This window comes from Scyliorhinus torazame, chromosome 10, assembly GCF_047496885.1.
Source record: "Scyliorhinus torazame isolate Kashiwa2021f chromosome 10, sScyTor2.1, whole genome shotgun sequence".
In the NCBI taxonomy this organism is placed as follows: Eukaryota; Metazoa; Chordata; class Chondrichthyes; order Carcharhiniformes; family Scyliorhinidae; genus Scyliorhinus; species Scyliorhinus torazame.
Genome location: NC_092716.1, coordinates 226,890,498 through 226,906,014, shown reverse-complemented (window position 1 = coordinate 226,906,014; position 15,517 = coordinate 226,890,498). Strand labels below are relative to the sequence as shown.

Here is a 15,517-nt window from a genome sequence, read left to right as displayed (position 1 = left end):
ATGTTTGTAGTTCAAGAGAGGGGCCAAGGGGACCGGCTGAGGGAGCTGCCGTTCTGGTTAGTTGGGGACAGTTTCGGGTACCTGGGAATACAAGTGGAGCGGGATTGGGGTCGACTACACAAGCTGAACCTGTCCCGGCTGGTAGATCAAATGCGAGGGGAGTTCCGGAGGTGGGATGCGCTCCTGCTGTCGTTAGCTGGGAGAGTACAGACAATTAAAATGACAGTCCTCCCGAGATTCTTATTCGTGTTCCAGTGTCTCCCCATTTTCATTCCACGTTCCTTTTTTAAGAGGGTAAGCAAGATCATTTTGGGCTTTGTATGGGCGGGCAGGTCCCCACGAGTGAAGAGGGTGATGCTCGAGCGGAACCGGGGAGGGAAGGGGGGCTTGCACTGCCGAATTTCAGCAACTATTATTGGGCGGCCAACATAGCCATGATAAGGAAGTGGGTGATGGGGGAGGGTCGGCTTGGGAGCGGGTTGAGGCAGCCTCATGTAGGGGTACCAGTCTGGAGGCGTTGGTGACGGCGCCTCTGCCATTCCCGCCGGCGTGCTTCTCCACCAATCCTGTAGTGGCGGTGGCCCTTAGGATCTGGGGACAGTGGAGGAGGCACGTGGGAGCAACGGGAGCATCGGTCTGGTCCCCGATATGTGACAACCATCAGTTTGCCCCGGGGAGGTTGGACGGGGGCTTTCGGGTATGGCGGAGGGCGGGGATTTAGCGGATAGGAGATTTGTTTTTGGAAGGGAGCTTCCCTAGCTTGAGGGCGCTGGACGCCAAGTTTGGGTTGACGAGGGGGAATGAATTCCGGTATATTCAGGTGCGGGACTTTTTGCGTAGGCAGGTGCCATCTTTTCCACTAAGGGGGATCCAAGATAGGGTCGTGTCTAGAGGATGGGTGGGGGAGGGAAGTATCTCGGATATTTACAAGGAGCTCATGGGGGCGGAAGAAACGCAGGCCGAGAAACTGAGGCATAAATGGGAGGAGTTGGGAGGGGAGATTGAGGAAGGCCTGTGGCGGACGCGCTGAGCAGGGTTAATGGGACTGCAACATGTGCCAGGCTCAACCTGATTCAATTTAAGGTCATCCACCGGGCCCACATGACAGTGTCCCGGATGAGCAGATTCTTCGGCGTAGAGGACAGGTGTGTAAAGTGTCTGAGAGGACTGGCAGACCATGTCCACATGTTTTGGGCTTGTCCAAAACTTAGGAAATACTGGCAGGGGTTCGAGGAGGTCATGTCTAGAGTATTGAACACGAGGGTGGCAATGAGTCCAGAGGTGGCGATTTCTGGGGTTTCAGAGGCCCCGGAGGTCCAGGGGGAGAAAGAGGCCGACTTCTTGGCCTTTGCTTCCTTGGTAGCCCGGAGACGGATACTTCTAGCTTGGAGGGACTCAAAGCCCCCGAAGTCGGAAGCCTGGCTGTCAGACATGGTGAGTTTCCTGGGCTTAGAGAAAATCAAGTTCGCCTTGAGAGGGTCGTTGTTAGGGTTCGCCGGAGGTGGCAACCATTCATTGACTTCTTTGCGGAGAATTAATCGTCAACAGGGGGGCGGTTAGGGGACTGTAGTATCGGGGTCAATTAGGCAGATCTGGGTGGGGCGGGCTACGGCAATTGCACTATGTACTTTGTTTACTGTACAGTCCTTTTGTTTTCTCGTTCTGTAATTCTACTGTTTACAATGCCAAAAAATACCTCATAAAAATTGTTTATTAAAAAAAATGGCATTTTGGCATGGGTCTTAGATCTCTGATGATGGTTCTTTTCCCACGCGCCACACAACCCTGCATGGTGCACTAGATCGGCACAATGTGGAGTGAACAGTGGTAATATTATGATGGATCAAATGCCCTCCCTCTGTGCTAAATTTTCTAATAATATAAATCTTATATCCACACGATAATGAATTAATTTACATCAAAAGGTACCTGTAGCAAAAGCTTTTCCACAGCTTGGATGTTCACATCTGTATGGCCGATCCCCAGTATGTGCCCTCTCGTGTACCTATGATTACATAATAAAAACTGAAATAGATAAGAAAATATGAAATATATCAAGAACAGACAGAAATCTTTAATTCTACTGCAGCTTGGAAATTTCTTGGTTTTTTTCTTGGTAGTGTTATGGGTGGATGGGGTGTTGGTGAAATGCTCATTCCAATTTTCTCTCATCTTATCCCACTCTCCGAAAGGCATTGACGTCTGCTACAATGTACTGGGTGCTGGACCCTCCAATACTTCATACAACAAGTCAGTCTACTTCTTTCCTGAGTATTTCAGGTATGTTTGTTTCCCCTCTCTAATTTTACCCCCTTCTTCACCAACCATTAAATAAGATGGTATTTACATGGCTAATGTCCTCGCCAGCTGGCCTCAACTATGCCCGTCTACTCCAATGGTCTTTCTACAATATTGGGAGGTGTCCATTCTTTACTTGATGTCTCCTTGCTCTAATCAGAACTAAACAGACTGGGTCTTGAAACAATTCAGTCTCACTATCTGGTCTTGATCACTGGTTATGCCAACCATGATTAGCATTCTAGCTGTAGTTACCATCTCAGCTGCTAAGAAGTTATTAGTTCAAGCTCCATATTACTATGAATGATATCAGAGCGTTATAACCCACACAAGACCTACGGGGTGGAACAATCAGTCTCCCCATGAGTCTCGTTGAATACGAGCTCCCCCTCTAAGGGGGTGTGGAGCCCTAAACCATCCAGGGTTAAGTTCTGTATAAAATCGTCCAGGCATGGTACCGACAACACAGTCCCGGCGGAGTGTTGATGTATATTGTAAATACTTGTGTGCTGTAATAAACCAAGTTTTCTTTAGTCTTCTCAGTGCAGACTCATTTGTGGGCTACAAAACCGGCGAGGAGCGTACAACTGGATTACTGTCGACACTGCTCACCATTGGGTGAACCATCTCCCTTACTGGTGCTGGACCAAGTGTCATGTGAGAGTACCTTTAAGAAATGGATATTTAAGCAATGTACCTTTAAGAAATGGAACTGATCATATTACTGAAGTGATGTCAGAGGGTGGGGGGAGCTGAGCTCACTTCTGCTTTTTGAGTTTCAGTTTGAGAAGGCAGCTGGGAGTGTCTGTGTGTTTCGCTGTGAGCTGCATGAAGAAACACAGAGCTGGTCTGTTGATTTCTGCAATCCAAAGACTATAAATATATTGAATGTAACCTAATGTGCTCCTATTTTTTGAAGGTTCGAAGTATTTTGGATGTTTAAAGGAACAGTTTGAAGGATTATTTAGTGTTGTAGTCTTTTGGGGTTATCTTTGAAGTAATGGGTGTTAAGATATTCAATGTTTGTTTTTAAAAGGTTAACTTGAGTTTATAAAATAAACATTGTTTTGTTTTAAAAATCACTTGTCCATTTCTGCTGTATCACACCTGGAGAGTACGGCGTGTGCTTCCCACACCACAATCTAATAAAAGTTGTGGGTCGGTTGAACTCCATGAAACACTTTGGGGTTCTGTAAACCCGAACCCATAACACAAGGTTGGAATTTCTTTTTGAAATTAGACCCGTTCAACGCAAGCTGACAGGATTAGACGCAGTACAAGGAACGCAAGAGTTACTTTTTCCTGGCGAACAATATCACAGATAGTGAGCGACACAGTAATTCTGCTGACTGTCTGTGGTGCACATTCCCACCGTGTGATAAGAAGCCTCGCATATGGACTTCCGGTGGTGGCTATGAGGGACTAGGTCGCACATTTGGTGGCTCCCGTTTTGGTCGGACTTTTGGACCTTTTCCCCTGACTTTTTTTGCGCTTTTGAGTGCGGAACTGGAAAGCAATAGTACTCAGGCACAGGACCCATACAGAATTGTATGGACCTAAGAAGCCGGAGGGACCGTAAATAGCAGAAGAAGTGTTCGAGTAAGGGCACAGTGGACACTGTGAGAGAGACCAGCATGGCTGGTGTTCAGAGCAAGGAGCCGACAGCCCAGCCCACAATGGAGCAGCTGCTGCAGGCTATGCAGGAGGGCTTTTTGGCTCTGAAGCGTGACAACTTGGACCCGCTTCAGAAGTCGATTGATCAGATGGGGAAAAGGCTGGATGATCAGGCTGAGAAGCTCCAGTAGTTGGAGAGGTCAGTGGAGGAGCAGGCTGACTTTCAAACGGTGACGGATGTGGAGATTTGGAGGCTGAGAGACTAGCAAAAAGTGCTTCTGGAAAGGCTGGAGGATCTGGACAACAGATCGCGCCAGCAGAACGTGAGAATCGTGGGCCTCCCGGAGGGGACAGAGGGGCTAGACGCTGCCTCATGTGGAGAGTATGTTCCAGAAGTTGCTGGGGAACGAGGTGTTCCCGCGCCCGCCGGTGGTGGACAGGGCACACAGGGTGCAGGTGAGGCAGCCGCGACAAGGGGGTCCCCCACGAGCGATAGTGGTACGCTTTCACAGGTACCTGGACAAGGAACGGGTGCTGCAATGGGCAAAGAGCACACAAAGCTGTATTTGGGACAATACCACCCTGCGTGTGTACTAAGATTTGAGTGCGGAGGTGGCCAGGAGGAGGGGAGGCTACAGGCAGGTGAAGGAGATACTGTATAAAAATAAGGTGAAATTCGGGCTGCTTTTTCCGGCGCGACTGTGGGTTACGTATAAGGGTCAGCACCACTATTTTGAACAACCCGCAGAGGTGATGGACTTCGTTAAGAAGCAAGGGCTGGCCCTGAGCTGAGGACGTTTGGACTCATGTTAGAGCTTTTACGTATATGTGGTGTCTCTCCCATTATGGGATGTTTCTTTTTTTTTTGATTGTTTTTGTGTGCTTTTTGCGTAGTTTACCTGAATGTTTCCTGTTTGGGCTCATTGCTTAGTTGGAGTTTGGCTGGGGGAAATTAATAAAGAAAACAGTTAAAAGAGTTGGGTTAAAATGGATGCTTCAGGGGAACTTTGTGCAATTTGTTTTCTGTGTCTGTGTGGGAAGGACTGAAGAGTGCCTGTTATTTCTTATCTTTTTTTTTTCTTGTTAACTTGAATTGTGATATTGTGGGGGTTGTTTATGACTTGTATAGAGTGTTTGCTTAAGTAGGGCTGATCTGGGGAAGTGGTGTGGAGGGGTCAGGGGAGGGGTGACTGGGAACAATGGGTGGGAGCCCCAGGCTAGCTGAGTGCAGCTAGTCAACGGGAGCCAAGGCGGGAGGTGTCCATATTGGAGCAGGCGTTAGGTGATAGGATGGTGTTGCTGGGGGGGGGGGGGGGGGGGTTCTGCTGACGGGGATGGAAACTGGGCATGGCAACAGTGAGGAGGTCATGGGTGGAGCCGGCCAGGGGGCGGGCCAGAGGAAGCGCGACACATGGCTGGGGGGCTGGCTAAGAAAAGGGGATGGCTGATCGGCAAGGCCCCCCCCCCCCAATCAGGCTGATCATCTGGAATGTTAGAGGGTTAAACGGGCCAGTGAAGAGGGCGCTTGTGTTTGCGCATCTGCGGGTTCTGAATGCGGACATAGTCTTTTTGCAGGAGATGCACCTGAAAGTGGCAGACCAGGTTAGGTTAAGGAAGGGCTGGGTCAGTCAGGTCTTTCATTCGGGGCTTGATTCAAAGACGAGGGGTGCTGCGATCCTGATTAATAAAAGGGTACAATTTGAGGTGGAGGGCACAGTCGTGGATAGGGGTGGCAGGTTCGTTATGGTGAGGGGTAAGCTCGAAGAGGTGAGAGTAGTCCTGGTCAGTGTGTATGCCACTAATTGGGATGATGTGGATTTTATTAGGAGGATGCTAGGGAAGATCCCCGACTTGGACCATACAGTCCTGGACCCGAGCCTGGACCGGTCATGCTCAAGAACGGGCAGGTTGCCAGCGACGGCAAAGGAACTGAGAGGGTTCATGAAGCAAATGGGGGGAGCAGATCCGTGGAGATTTAGCCGGCCGACGGCGTGGGAGTTCTTGTACTACTCCCACGTCCACAAGGTGTATTCCCGAATTGACTACTTTGTTGTGAGTAGGGACCTGCTGGCCGGAATGGTGGGGGCAGAATATTCGGCAATTGCCATATCGGACCATGCTCCGCACTGGAGTGCATGCAGATTTACCTGCAGGTGAACGATACTGGAGAAGTCTCGGCAGCAGTGCTCTGGGAGGCACTGAAGGCAGTGGTGAGAGGGGAGCTGATTTCAATCCGGGCGTACAGGGACAGAACAGACAGGGCAGAGATGGACCGACTGATACAGGAAATTCTACAGACGGACAGGGGTTACGCGGAATCCCCGAGGCCAGAGTTACTCAGGAAACGACAGAGGCTGCAGGCCGAATTTGGGATGCGGACTACAGGCAAGGCTGTAGAGCAGCTTAGAACGGTAAAAGGCGCGATTTATGAGCATGGGGAGAAGGCATAGTAGGGATATGGGGGGGGGGCTGGCGCTACCGAGCCTGAGTGAGTACTACTGGGCCGCCAACATCTCAATGGTATATAAGTGGATGGGAGAAGAGGAGGGAGCGGCGTGGAAGAGATTGGAGAAGGCGTCCTGTAGGGGGACTTGCCTACAAGCCATGGTGACGGCGCCGTTGCCGTTCTCACCGAAGAAATACACCACAAGCCCGGTGGTGGTGGCTACTCTGAAAATTTGGGGGCAATGGAGACGGCATAGGGGAAAGACGGGAGCCTCGGTGTGGTCCCCGATAAGAAATAATCATAGGTTTGCTCCGGGGAGAATGGATGGGGGATTTGGAACATTTCAAAGAACAGGAGTAACATAATTGAGAGATCTGTTTGTAGATGGGACGTTTGCAAGTCTGGGAGCGCTGGTCGAAAAATATGGGTTGCCCCAAGGGAATGCATTCCGGTATATGCAACTGAGGGCCTTTACGAGGCAACAGGTGAGGGAATTCCCGCAGCTCCCGACGCAGGAGGTGCAGGACAGAGTGATCTCAAAGACATGGGTGGGGGACGGTAAGGTGTCAGACATATATAGGGAGATGAGAGACGAGGGGGAGATTATGGTAGACGAGCTGAAAGGGAAATGGGAAGAAGAGCTGGGGGAGGAGATTGAGGAGGGGCTGTGGGCTGATGCCCTAAGTAGAGTAAACTCATCGTCCTCGTGTGCCAGGCTAAGCCTGATACAATTTAAGGTGTTACACAGGGCGCATATGACTGGAACACGGCTTAGCAAATTTTTTGGAGTAGAGGATAGGTGTGCGAGATGCTCGAAAAGCCCAGCGAATCACACCCACATGTTCTGGTCATGTCCGGCACTACAGGGGTTTTGGGTGGGGGTGACAAAGGTGCTTTCGAAGGTAGTGGGGGTCCGGGTCGAACCAAGCTGGGGGTTGGCTATATTTGGGGTTGCAGAAGAGCCGGGAGTGCAGGAGGCGAGAGAGGCTGATGTTTTGGCCTTTGCGTCCCTAGTAGCCCGGCGCAGGATACTGTTGATGTGGAAGGAAGCCAAGCCCCCGGGTGTGGAGACCTGGATAAATGACATGGCAGGGTTTATAAAGCTGGAACGGATCAAGTTCGTCCTAAGGGGATCGGCTCAAGGGTTCACCAGGCAGTGGCAACCGTTCGTCGAATACCTCACAGAAAGATAGAGGGAATGGAAAAGAAGAAGACAGCAGCAGCAGCCCAGGAAGGGGGGGGGGAGGAGCCAGAGGGATTCTCAGGGATGTTAATATATAAGTATAATATGTATAGGTTGTTGTTATAGATAATTGTATATTGGACTGTTAAAACATATTTTTGGAGAATATTTATCGGGGACAAGGCAGTTGCCATTTAGTTTTGTTTTTGTTTATATATTATTTATTTATTGTTTATAAAACTGGCCATTGTTATTTATATTGTTATATTACTGTGTAAAGGATACACAATGTACTGTGATGGTTGGCCAAAAATTTTCAATAAAATATTTTTTTTTAAAAAATAAACTATTATTGTATTAAACAACTTGTGTGATCATTTGTCCATCGTATGGTTAAATACATAGTGGTTTAGAAGGTACAACAGTGTGTATGGAGAAAAAGGAGGTATGTGTGTGTGAAAGAGGGGGTGTGATTGTATATTGAGGGGAAGGGAGAGAGGGAGAAAGGCTGTGAGTGAGTGTGGGGGTGGAGAGAGGGTGTGTGCGTGTGTGTGTGTGTATATGTGTGTGTGCCTGGGTCACTCCCAATCTCAGGATTGTCAGTCACAATGGATGAGGGTGAGTGAGTAAACACCCTGAGACTGGGAGTGAGCTGGGCACCCACACACCCACATACTCACCCTCTTATAAAATAATGGCCATTTCCCTACCCCCACCCCCCACCAATGCAAAAACATTGGACAAGCCTGCTCCAGACGGATATTTCAGTGCAGAAATAAGGAAGTACCGCAGTTGGAAGTGCTGTATTTTGAATGTCTGGGACCGTCTGTTCAATTGTATATAAAGCACCTGTGGCACTGTTCAAAGTGGAGCAGAGAATTTTCCTACTTTTCTGGCTAACGTTCCTTCCTCAACTTCCACCACCAGGTTGACTAGTTATTCATTGAGTTGCGGTCTGTGGGACCTGACGGTGTGGAAATTGGTTGCGATGTTTGTCTACATAACAGCAATAAGTACACTTGGATATTAATTTACTGGCTGAAAAATACTTCAGAATGTCTCAAGCACATGAGGCAAAAAATAATTGTAATAACAACAAGATTCTGATGACAAGTGATCGACCTCCATTTCTTTCCACAGATGCCTGACCCGATGAGTATTGCCAGTAATTTTTGTTTTGATATCTGATTTCCACCATCCACGGTATTTTGCTTTCATTCTACATGATTGCGTTTTTCAAGTTCTTTTTCATTAAAGCAATGATTAAGTTAGCCAATGCAACTTCAAGCTGTACCTTGAGATGATGAGCAGTTGTGTATAATCTTCCACAACCTTCATATTCACAACGGAAAGCCTTTTCTCCCAGCTGCTGAGCCTTGGCACTCACTCGTGCTGTTACGTGACCCTGAAGGACAATCTTGGTAAACAGAACAAATATTGATAAGTAACTTACTGCTGAATTTTGCGCTATTCTGCTGTTCATAATTTATCATTCTCTTAGACACAGAATTCTGCCCATCGTCATTGTAAATTACACAAATAGAAGTGCTAAATTCCACTTTTCAAAACATACTTTTATTCCATGCATGACATTTAATTACATGACATAAACTTTGAACCCCTTTCATTTCAACGAGAAATATTTTTCTACATCTAACCTCGTTCGGTGTTCATGTTGATTTTTTACATATTTCCTTATTTAGAATACAAGTGAAAGCAAGCTAGAAATGTAAAAACAGATAGTAAGCAATTCCCCAGGGACTTTAAACGGGAAAGGGAAAGAGCAAGGAAAGTGAGTGTTGGTTCGATATAGCAAGAGTTTGGGGAATTAATAATGGAAAATAAGGAAATGGCAGATGAACTGAACAGTTATTTTGCATGACTTCACTGAAGAGGATACAAATAACATCCCAGGAATAAGTATGTACCAAGAGTTGGATCACCAGGAAAGAGTACTGAGAACATTATTAGAACTAAAATCTGACACCTAGGTCCTGATGGACTTAATCCTAAGGTCTTAAAAGAAGTGCCTGCTGAGATAATAGATGCATTGATTTTAATTTTCCGAAACTCCCTTGATTCTGGAAAAATCCCATAAAAAGATTGGAATATAGCGAATAGAACTCTTCTAGTCATGAAAGGAGGGAGACAGAAAGCAGGAAACTATAGTCCATTTGGCTTAACATCTGTCATAGGGACAATGCTGGAATCTATTATTATGGAAGTTATAATGGCGCACTCAGAAAATTTCAATGCAATCAGGCAGAGTAAAGTCGGGACAGTGCCCTGCAGTCTGGGTGTCTCCTGCAGCCAATTCTTGTTGAAAACAGAAAACCAATGGAACCAGATAAAAGAGTGTGAGAAAGAGTGAGACTTAGAGAAGAGTCAGTAGATAAAAGAGCACGAGAAAAAGAGACTGAGAGTGGAGTCAGAAGATAAAAGAACCCAAGAAATAGCGAGTCTGAGCACGGAGCCGGGAGGATAAAAGAGCGCAAGAAAGAATGAGGCTTGGAGCTGAATGGTAGCTTGGAGTTTGAAGCTCCTGAGGTGACATGAGGATTCAAAAGTAATGCAAAGCAAGTGAAAACAGCTGATTGGGGAGTACAGTCAGGTAAGTACTTTTATTGATTATAGTTTGTAAGTATTCTGTAGTAACGAGGACCAGGGAAAAAGGGCCCGAGAGGAATTGATATTATTTGATTTTAGGTATATTCCAAAAGGTTTAATTTAAAGGTAGAAGTCATGGCAGGTGGGCTCAAAGATGTGGTATGCTCCTCCTGCTCTATGTGGGAAACTGGGAACATTTCCAATACCTGGGGCCAGCATGTGTGCAGGAAGTGTCTCCAGCTGCAGGAGGCCTGCAATTCGGAACTGGAGTGGTGGCTGGGGACACTGTGGAGCATCCGCGATGTGGAGAGTATCGTGGATAGCACAGATAGTGAGATGGTCACATCGCAGGCTAAGACTCCATAGGTAGGAAGGGAATGGGTGACCACCAAGCAGAGCAAGAGGACTAGACAGGCAGTGCAGGAATCTCCTGTGGCCATTCCCCTGCAAAACAGATGCACTGCTTTGGATACTGTTGAGGGAAATGACCTCTCAGGAAAAAGCAGCAACAGTCAAATTCAATGCACCGTTGTTGGCTCTGCTGCACAGGGGAGGGGTAAAAAGTGTGGGAATACAATAGTTATGTGGGATTCAATTGTATGGGGAATAGATAGGCATTTTTGTGGCAGCAAATGAGACTCCCAGGATGGTATGTTACCTCCCTGGTGCTAGGCTCAAGGATGTCTCAGAGCGGCTATAGGACATTCTGGAGGGGGACCCGGGCGGTGTGTGTGTGTGGGGGGGGGGGGGGGGGGGGGGGGGGGGTTTAACAGCCAGTGGGTGTGCTGCACATTGGTACAAACGACATAGGTTTATAAAAAAAGGGTCAAGGGCCTAAATGCAGAATATAGGGAGTTAGAGAGCAAGTTGAAAAGTAGGACCTCAAAAGGTAGTGATCTCAGGATTACTACCAGTGCCACATGCTAGTCAGAGCAGGAATAGCAGGAGTATATTGGATGAATAATTGGCTGAAGAGATGGTGTGAGGGGGAGGATCTCAAATTCCTGGAACATTGGGATCAGTTCTGGGGAGGTAAGACCAGTACAAACTGGACAGGTTACACTTGGGCAGGGCCGGAATGGAGGTCCTGGGAGGAGTATTTGCTAGAATGAGTCGGGTGGGTTCAAACTAAAATGGAGGGGAATGGGAACCTATGCAAGGATACAGAAGGGGAAACAGTGACAAGAACAAAAGACAGAAAGGGAATTAAGAAAAGAGACAGGCAGAGAAATCAAAGACCAGACTCAAATGGCCACAGTGAAAAATAATGGGGACAGGATAAGAAATGTATTTAAAAAGCCCCAAGTTTTGTGCCTTAATGCACAGAGCTTTCACAATAAAGTGGATGAATTAATCATGCAAATAGATGTAAACAGGTATGATGTAGTCAGGATTACAGAGACTTGGCTGCAGGGTGACCAGGGATGGGAATTGAACATCCAGGGGCATTCAGTATTTAGGAAGGACAGGCAAAAGATAAAGCAGTGGAGTTGCATTGCTAGTTAAAGAGGAAATGAACATAATAGTCAGGAAGGATATTAGCTCCAACAACGTGGAATCTTTATGGGTAGAGCTGAGAAACACCAAGGATCAAAAAACATTAGTGGGGGTTGTATATCGACCCCCAAACTCTAGTGGTGATGTTGGGAATGGCATTAAACAGGGAATTAGAGACGCATGCGATAAAAGAACATCTGTAGTTATGGGTGACTTTAATCTGTATATAGATTGGGCAAATCAAATTAGTAACCATACTGTAGAGAAGGCATGTCTGGAGTTTATATGGGATGGTTTTATGGAGCAATATGTTGATTGTGGATAGGCAATGGTAAACATTTAAAGAGCGCATGGGTGAACTGCAACAATTGTTCATCCCTGTCTGGTGCAAAACTTAAATGGGAAAGGAGGCAAACCATGGCTTACAAGGGAAATTAGAGATACTATTCAATCCAAATACAAATTGTCTTCACAGAGGAGGACACAAATAAAGTACCAGAAATGTTGGGGAACACATGGTTTAGTGAGAGGGAGAAACTGAAGGAAATCAGTATTAGTAAGAAAATGGTGTTGGGAAAATTGATGGGATTGAAGGTGATAAATCCCCACGGCCTGGTAATCAACATCGCACATACCAGGCCACATGTGAAATATTGTCCTTTTATGTGATAGCTGTCAAAATCTTGAAAACTTTCAGAGAGGGCACCAAGATGGATACACAATTTTATGGGCCTTAGTCGTCGTATTGGAATTGCAATTTTTATTGGAAAATATTGAAGTATTTAAATCATTTACACACTCAGTAGAGTTGGTTTTGCTATTTGAACAACAACCCGAGTGTAAGATACCTAAGCAGAGAACACATTGAGGTGGTAGGAGGCACTGTTTCACACTTACTGCACTGCCAATATGTTTAAAGCACATGTATCAAATGTGGATTTACTGGAGGATTCAGAAGGATGAGTTAACATATCAAAACATTGAAGATATAGGGCTGATGGCACCAGCTTATAAGAATTAATTTCAGATTCACAACTACAGTCCTCATCCCTGTTGTAGGTTTAAGATTTATTTTTAAACTTTGACATAGAGGTTAGTGTAAAATTAAAGCACATGGGATTGGGGGTAGTGTAACGAGATGGCTAGAAAATTGGTTGGCAGACAAGAAACAAAGAGTAGGAATAAACTGATCATTTTTCTAAATCACAGGGAGATGACTCATGGGTACCGCAGGGATCAGTACTAGGACCCCAGCTATTCACAATATACATCAATGATTCAGATGAGGGAACTAAATGTAATAGCTCCAAATTTGCAGAAGACACAAAATTGGGTGGGAGGGTGAGCTGTGAGGTGGATGCAGAGATGCATCTGTGTGATTTGAACAAGTTGAGTGAATGGACAAATGCATGGCAGATGCAGTATAATGTGGATAAATGTAAGGTTATCCACTTCGGTAGCAAAAGCAGAAAGGCATGTTATTATCTGAATGGCTATCGATTGAGAGAGGGGAATGTGCAACCAGACCAGAGTGTCCTTGTACACCAGTTGCTGAAAGCAAGCACGCAGGTGCAGCAGGTGGTAAAGAAGACAAATAGTATGTTGCCTTCATAGCAAGAAGATTCGAGTACAGGGATGTCTTGCTGCAATTATACAGGACCTGGTGAGACCATCTGGAATATTGTGTGCAGTTGTGTGGTCTCCTTATCTGAGAGAGGATGTTCTTGCTAAGGAGGGAGTGCACCGAAGATTTACCAGGCTGACCCCTGTGATGGTGGGACTGACGTGTGAGAAATTGAGTTGGTTAGGATTATGTTCACTGAAGTTTAAAAGAATGAGGAGGGCTCTCATAGAAACTATAAAATTCTAACAGGACTAACCAGGGTAGATGCAAGAAGGATGTTCCCGATGGTAGGCGGTTCAGAACCAGGGGTCATTCTAATGATACCGGGAAAACCACTTAGGACTGAGGTGAGGAGAAATATCTTCACACAGAGAGTGGTAAGCTGTGGAATTCACCACCACAGAAATGAGTTGAGGCCAAGATGGAGTTAGATGCAGCTCTTAGGGCTAAAGGGATCAAGGCATAGAGGGGGAAAGTGTTGGATGATCAGTCGTGATCATAACGAATGGCAGAACAGGCTTGCAGGGCTGAAGGGCCAACTTCTGCTCCTATATTCTCTGCTTCTATGTAACATGGTTTTGTAGAAGGGAAATCATGTTTGACTAATTTATTGGAGTTCTTTGAGGAAGTTTGACAGGCACATGGACAGCAGTAAATTGAAGGGGTGTAGGTTAAGTTGATCTTAGATTAGGATAAATGGTCGGCACAACATAGTGGGCCGAATGGCCTGTACTGTGCTGTACTGTACTGTTCAATGTTTTATGTAATAAACAACGTGGATAAAGGAGAATCTGTGGGTGTGGTGTATTTAGATTTCCAGGTGTGACAAGATGCCACATCAATGGTTACGACACAAATTAAGAATTCATGGTTTAAGAGTAACAAAGGAGCATGGATAGAGGATTGATTAGCTAACCGGAAAACAGGCAAACGGTATGAATGGGTCACTTTCATGTTGGCAGCGGATAGCTATGGGGCATCAGTGCTGGGGCCTTAACTATCAATGACTTGGCTGACGGGCCGAATATATGGTTGCTAAATTTGTTGATGACACAAAGATAGGAATGAAACTAAGTTGTGAAGCGAACATAAGAAGTCACTAAAGGCATATAGATAGGTAAGTGAGTGGGCAGAAAATTGGCAATGGAGTGTAATGTGGAAAAATGTGAACTTGTCTATTTCAGCAGGAAAAATAGAGAAAGCAACATCTGGAAAGGGACTGCTGAACTCGGTGGTACAGAGGGATCTGGGCATCCTGGTACATGATGTAAAGGTCAGTATGCAGGTACAGCAAGTGACTAGGAAGGCAAAATAAATGTTGGTTTTTTTGTTAGGGAAATGGAATTTAAAAGTAGAAGGGTGGAATTCTTGGCAGCCGATGCCGGAATCAGGAAAGACGATTGGCAGGAGAATCACACGTGAAGCCAAAATCGCGGATGGCGCCGGCCCCGACAGAATGCCATGCTCTGGTGCCCCGACAGCAGCATCATTGCATTCTACTCCGCATGTACAGTAAACGCCTTGCGCATATCATTAGCGGGCCTGACCCGGTATTCTCTGGGGTCTCCGCTATGCTCCGCCGGGCCGAATTACCAACTGTGTTTCACTTGTGGTTTTAAAAAACGGGAAACAGGCGTCTGGCTGATGAGGGAGAGAGAGAGAGTGAGAGACGAAGTAGAACATGCAGAGAGGCAACCAGGGGATGGGCCTTTGGATCAGGGTGACCCCCCCACGGGGCAGGGCATCTAGGCATGGACCCCCATTGCTGCAGCCTGCAAGGCAGCCATCTCGCTGCGTACCCCACTGACCGCTCACCCTGGCCCGTGGTTGTGCAGAGTGACACCGGCTGTAAGGATGCCCCGACCAACTTCAACCCCCCATCCCCCAACCGGTCGCCACCTGCCGGTGTGAGACCATGAGATGCACATCATGCACGCCTGAATCTGGCAGGCCAGCATGCGACCCACCCAAGGGCAACGTCACAGTAGACCTGGCAGGAGGGCGCCAGATGGGTAGCAACAGCCAACGGTACCCCTGGCAGCAGGGACGGGTACTAAGGTCAGAGGTCCCCACGGTGCCAGGTACCGATGGGGCCAGGGGTGTGGAGGGCAGGGCAGCTGGGGAACGGCCGGGGGTCGGTGGGAGGGGTGGGAGGAGAGAAGAGGGACATGTGGGGGCAGGGGTTGCAGTGCAGACCGTGGCCACCGTGTAGCCTGGTGGACCTGGTTGGGCACAGGGTACGCAACAT

At 47.1% G+C, this 15,517-nt stretch overlaps 1 protein-coding gene and 1 long non-coding RNA gene across 4 annotated transcripts in view; one reads left to right on the top strand and one right to left on the bottom strand.

Moving 5' to 3' along the window:
• The window catches only part of LOC140384632 (uncharacterized), a 69,237-nt gene extending 65,938 nt beyond the window's left edge, over nucleotides 1-3,299 (top strand). Inside the window, exons 2-3 of the long non-coding RNA XR_011933111.1 lie at nucleotides 2,193-2,280; nucleotides 2,833-3,299. This is a non-coding gene — a long non-coding RNA (uncharacterized lncRNA). The remainder of the gene's footprint in view (nucleotides 1-2,192; nucleotides 2,281-2,832) is intronic.
• Nucleotides 1-15,517, bottom strand: part of LOC140384630 (zinc finger protein 143-like) — a 136,623-nt gene that overhangs the window by 59,900 nt on the left and 61,206 nt on the right. For all 3 annotated transcript variants that reach the window (XM_072466518.1, XM_072466519.1, XM_072466520.1), the window contains exons 8-9: nucleotides 8,836-8,958; nucleotides 1,930-2,005 (exon numbers count right to left, since the gene is read on the bottom strand). In XM_072466518.1, the coding sequence (XP_072322619.1) occupies nucleotides 1,930-2,005; nucleotides 8,836-8,958 (199 nt within the window). The remainder of the gene's footprint in view (nucleotides 1-1,929; nucleotides 2,006-8,835; nucleotides 8,959-15,517) is intronic.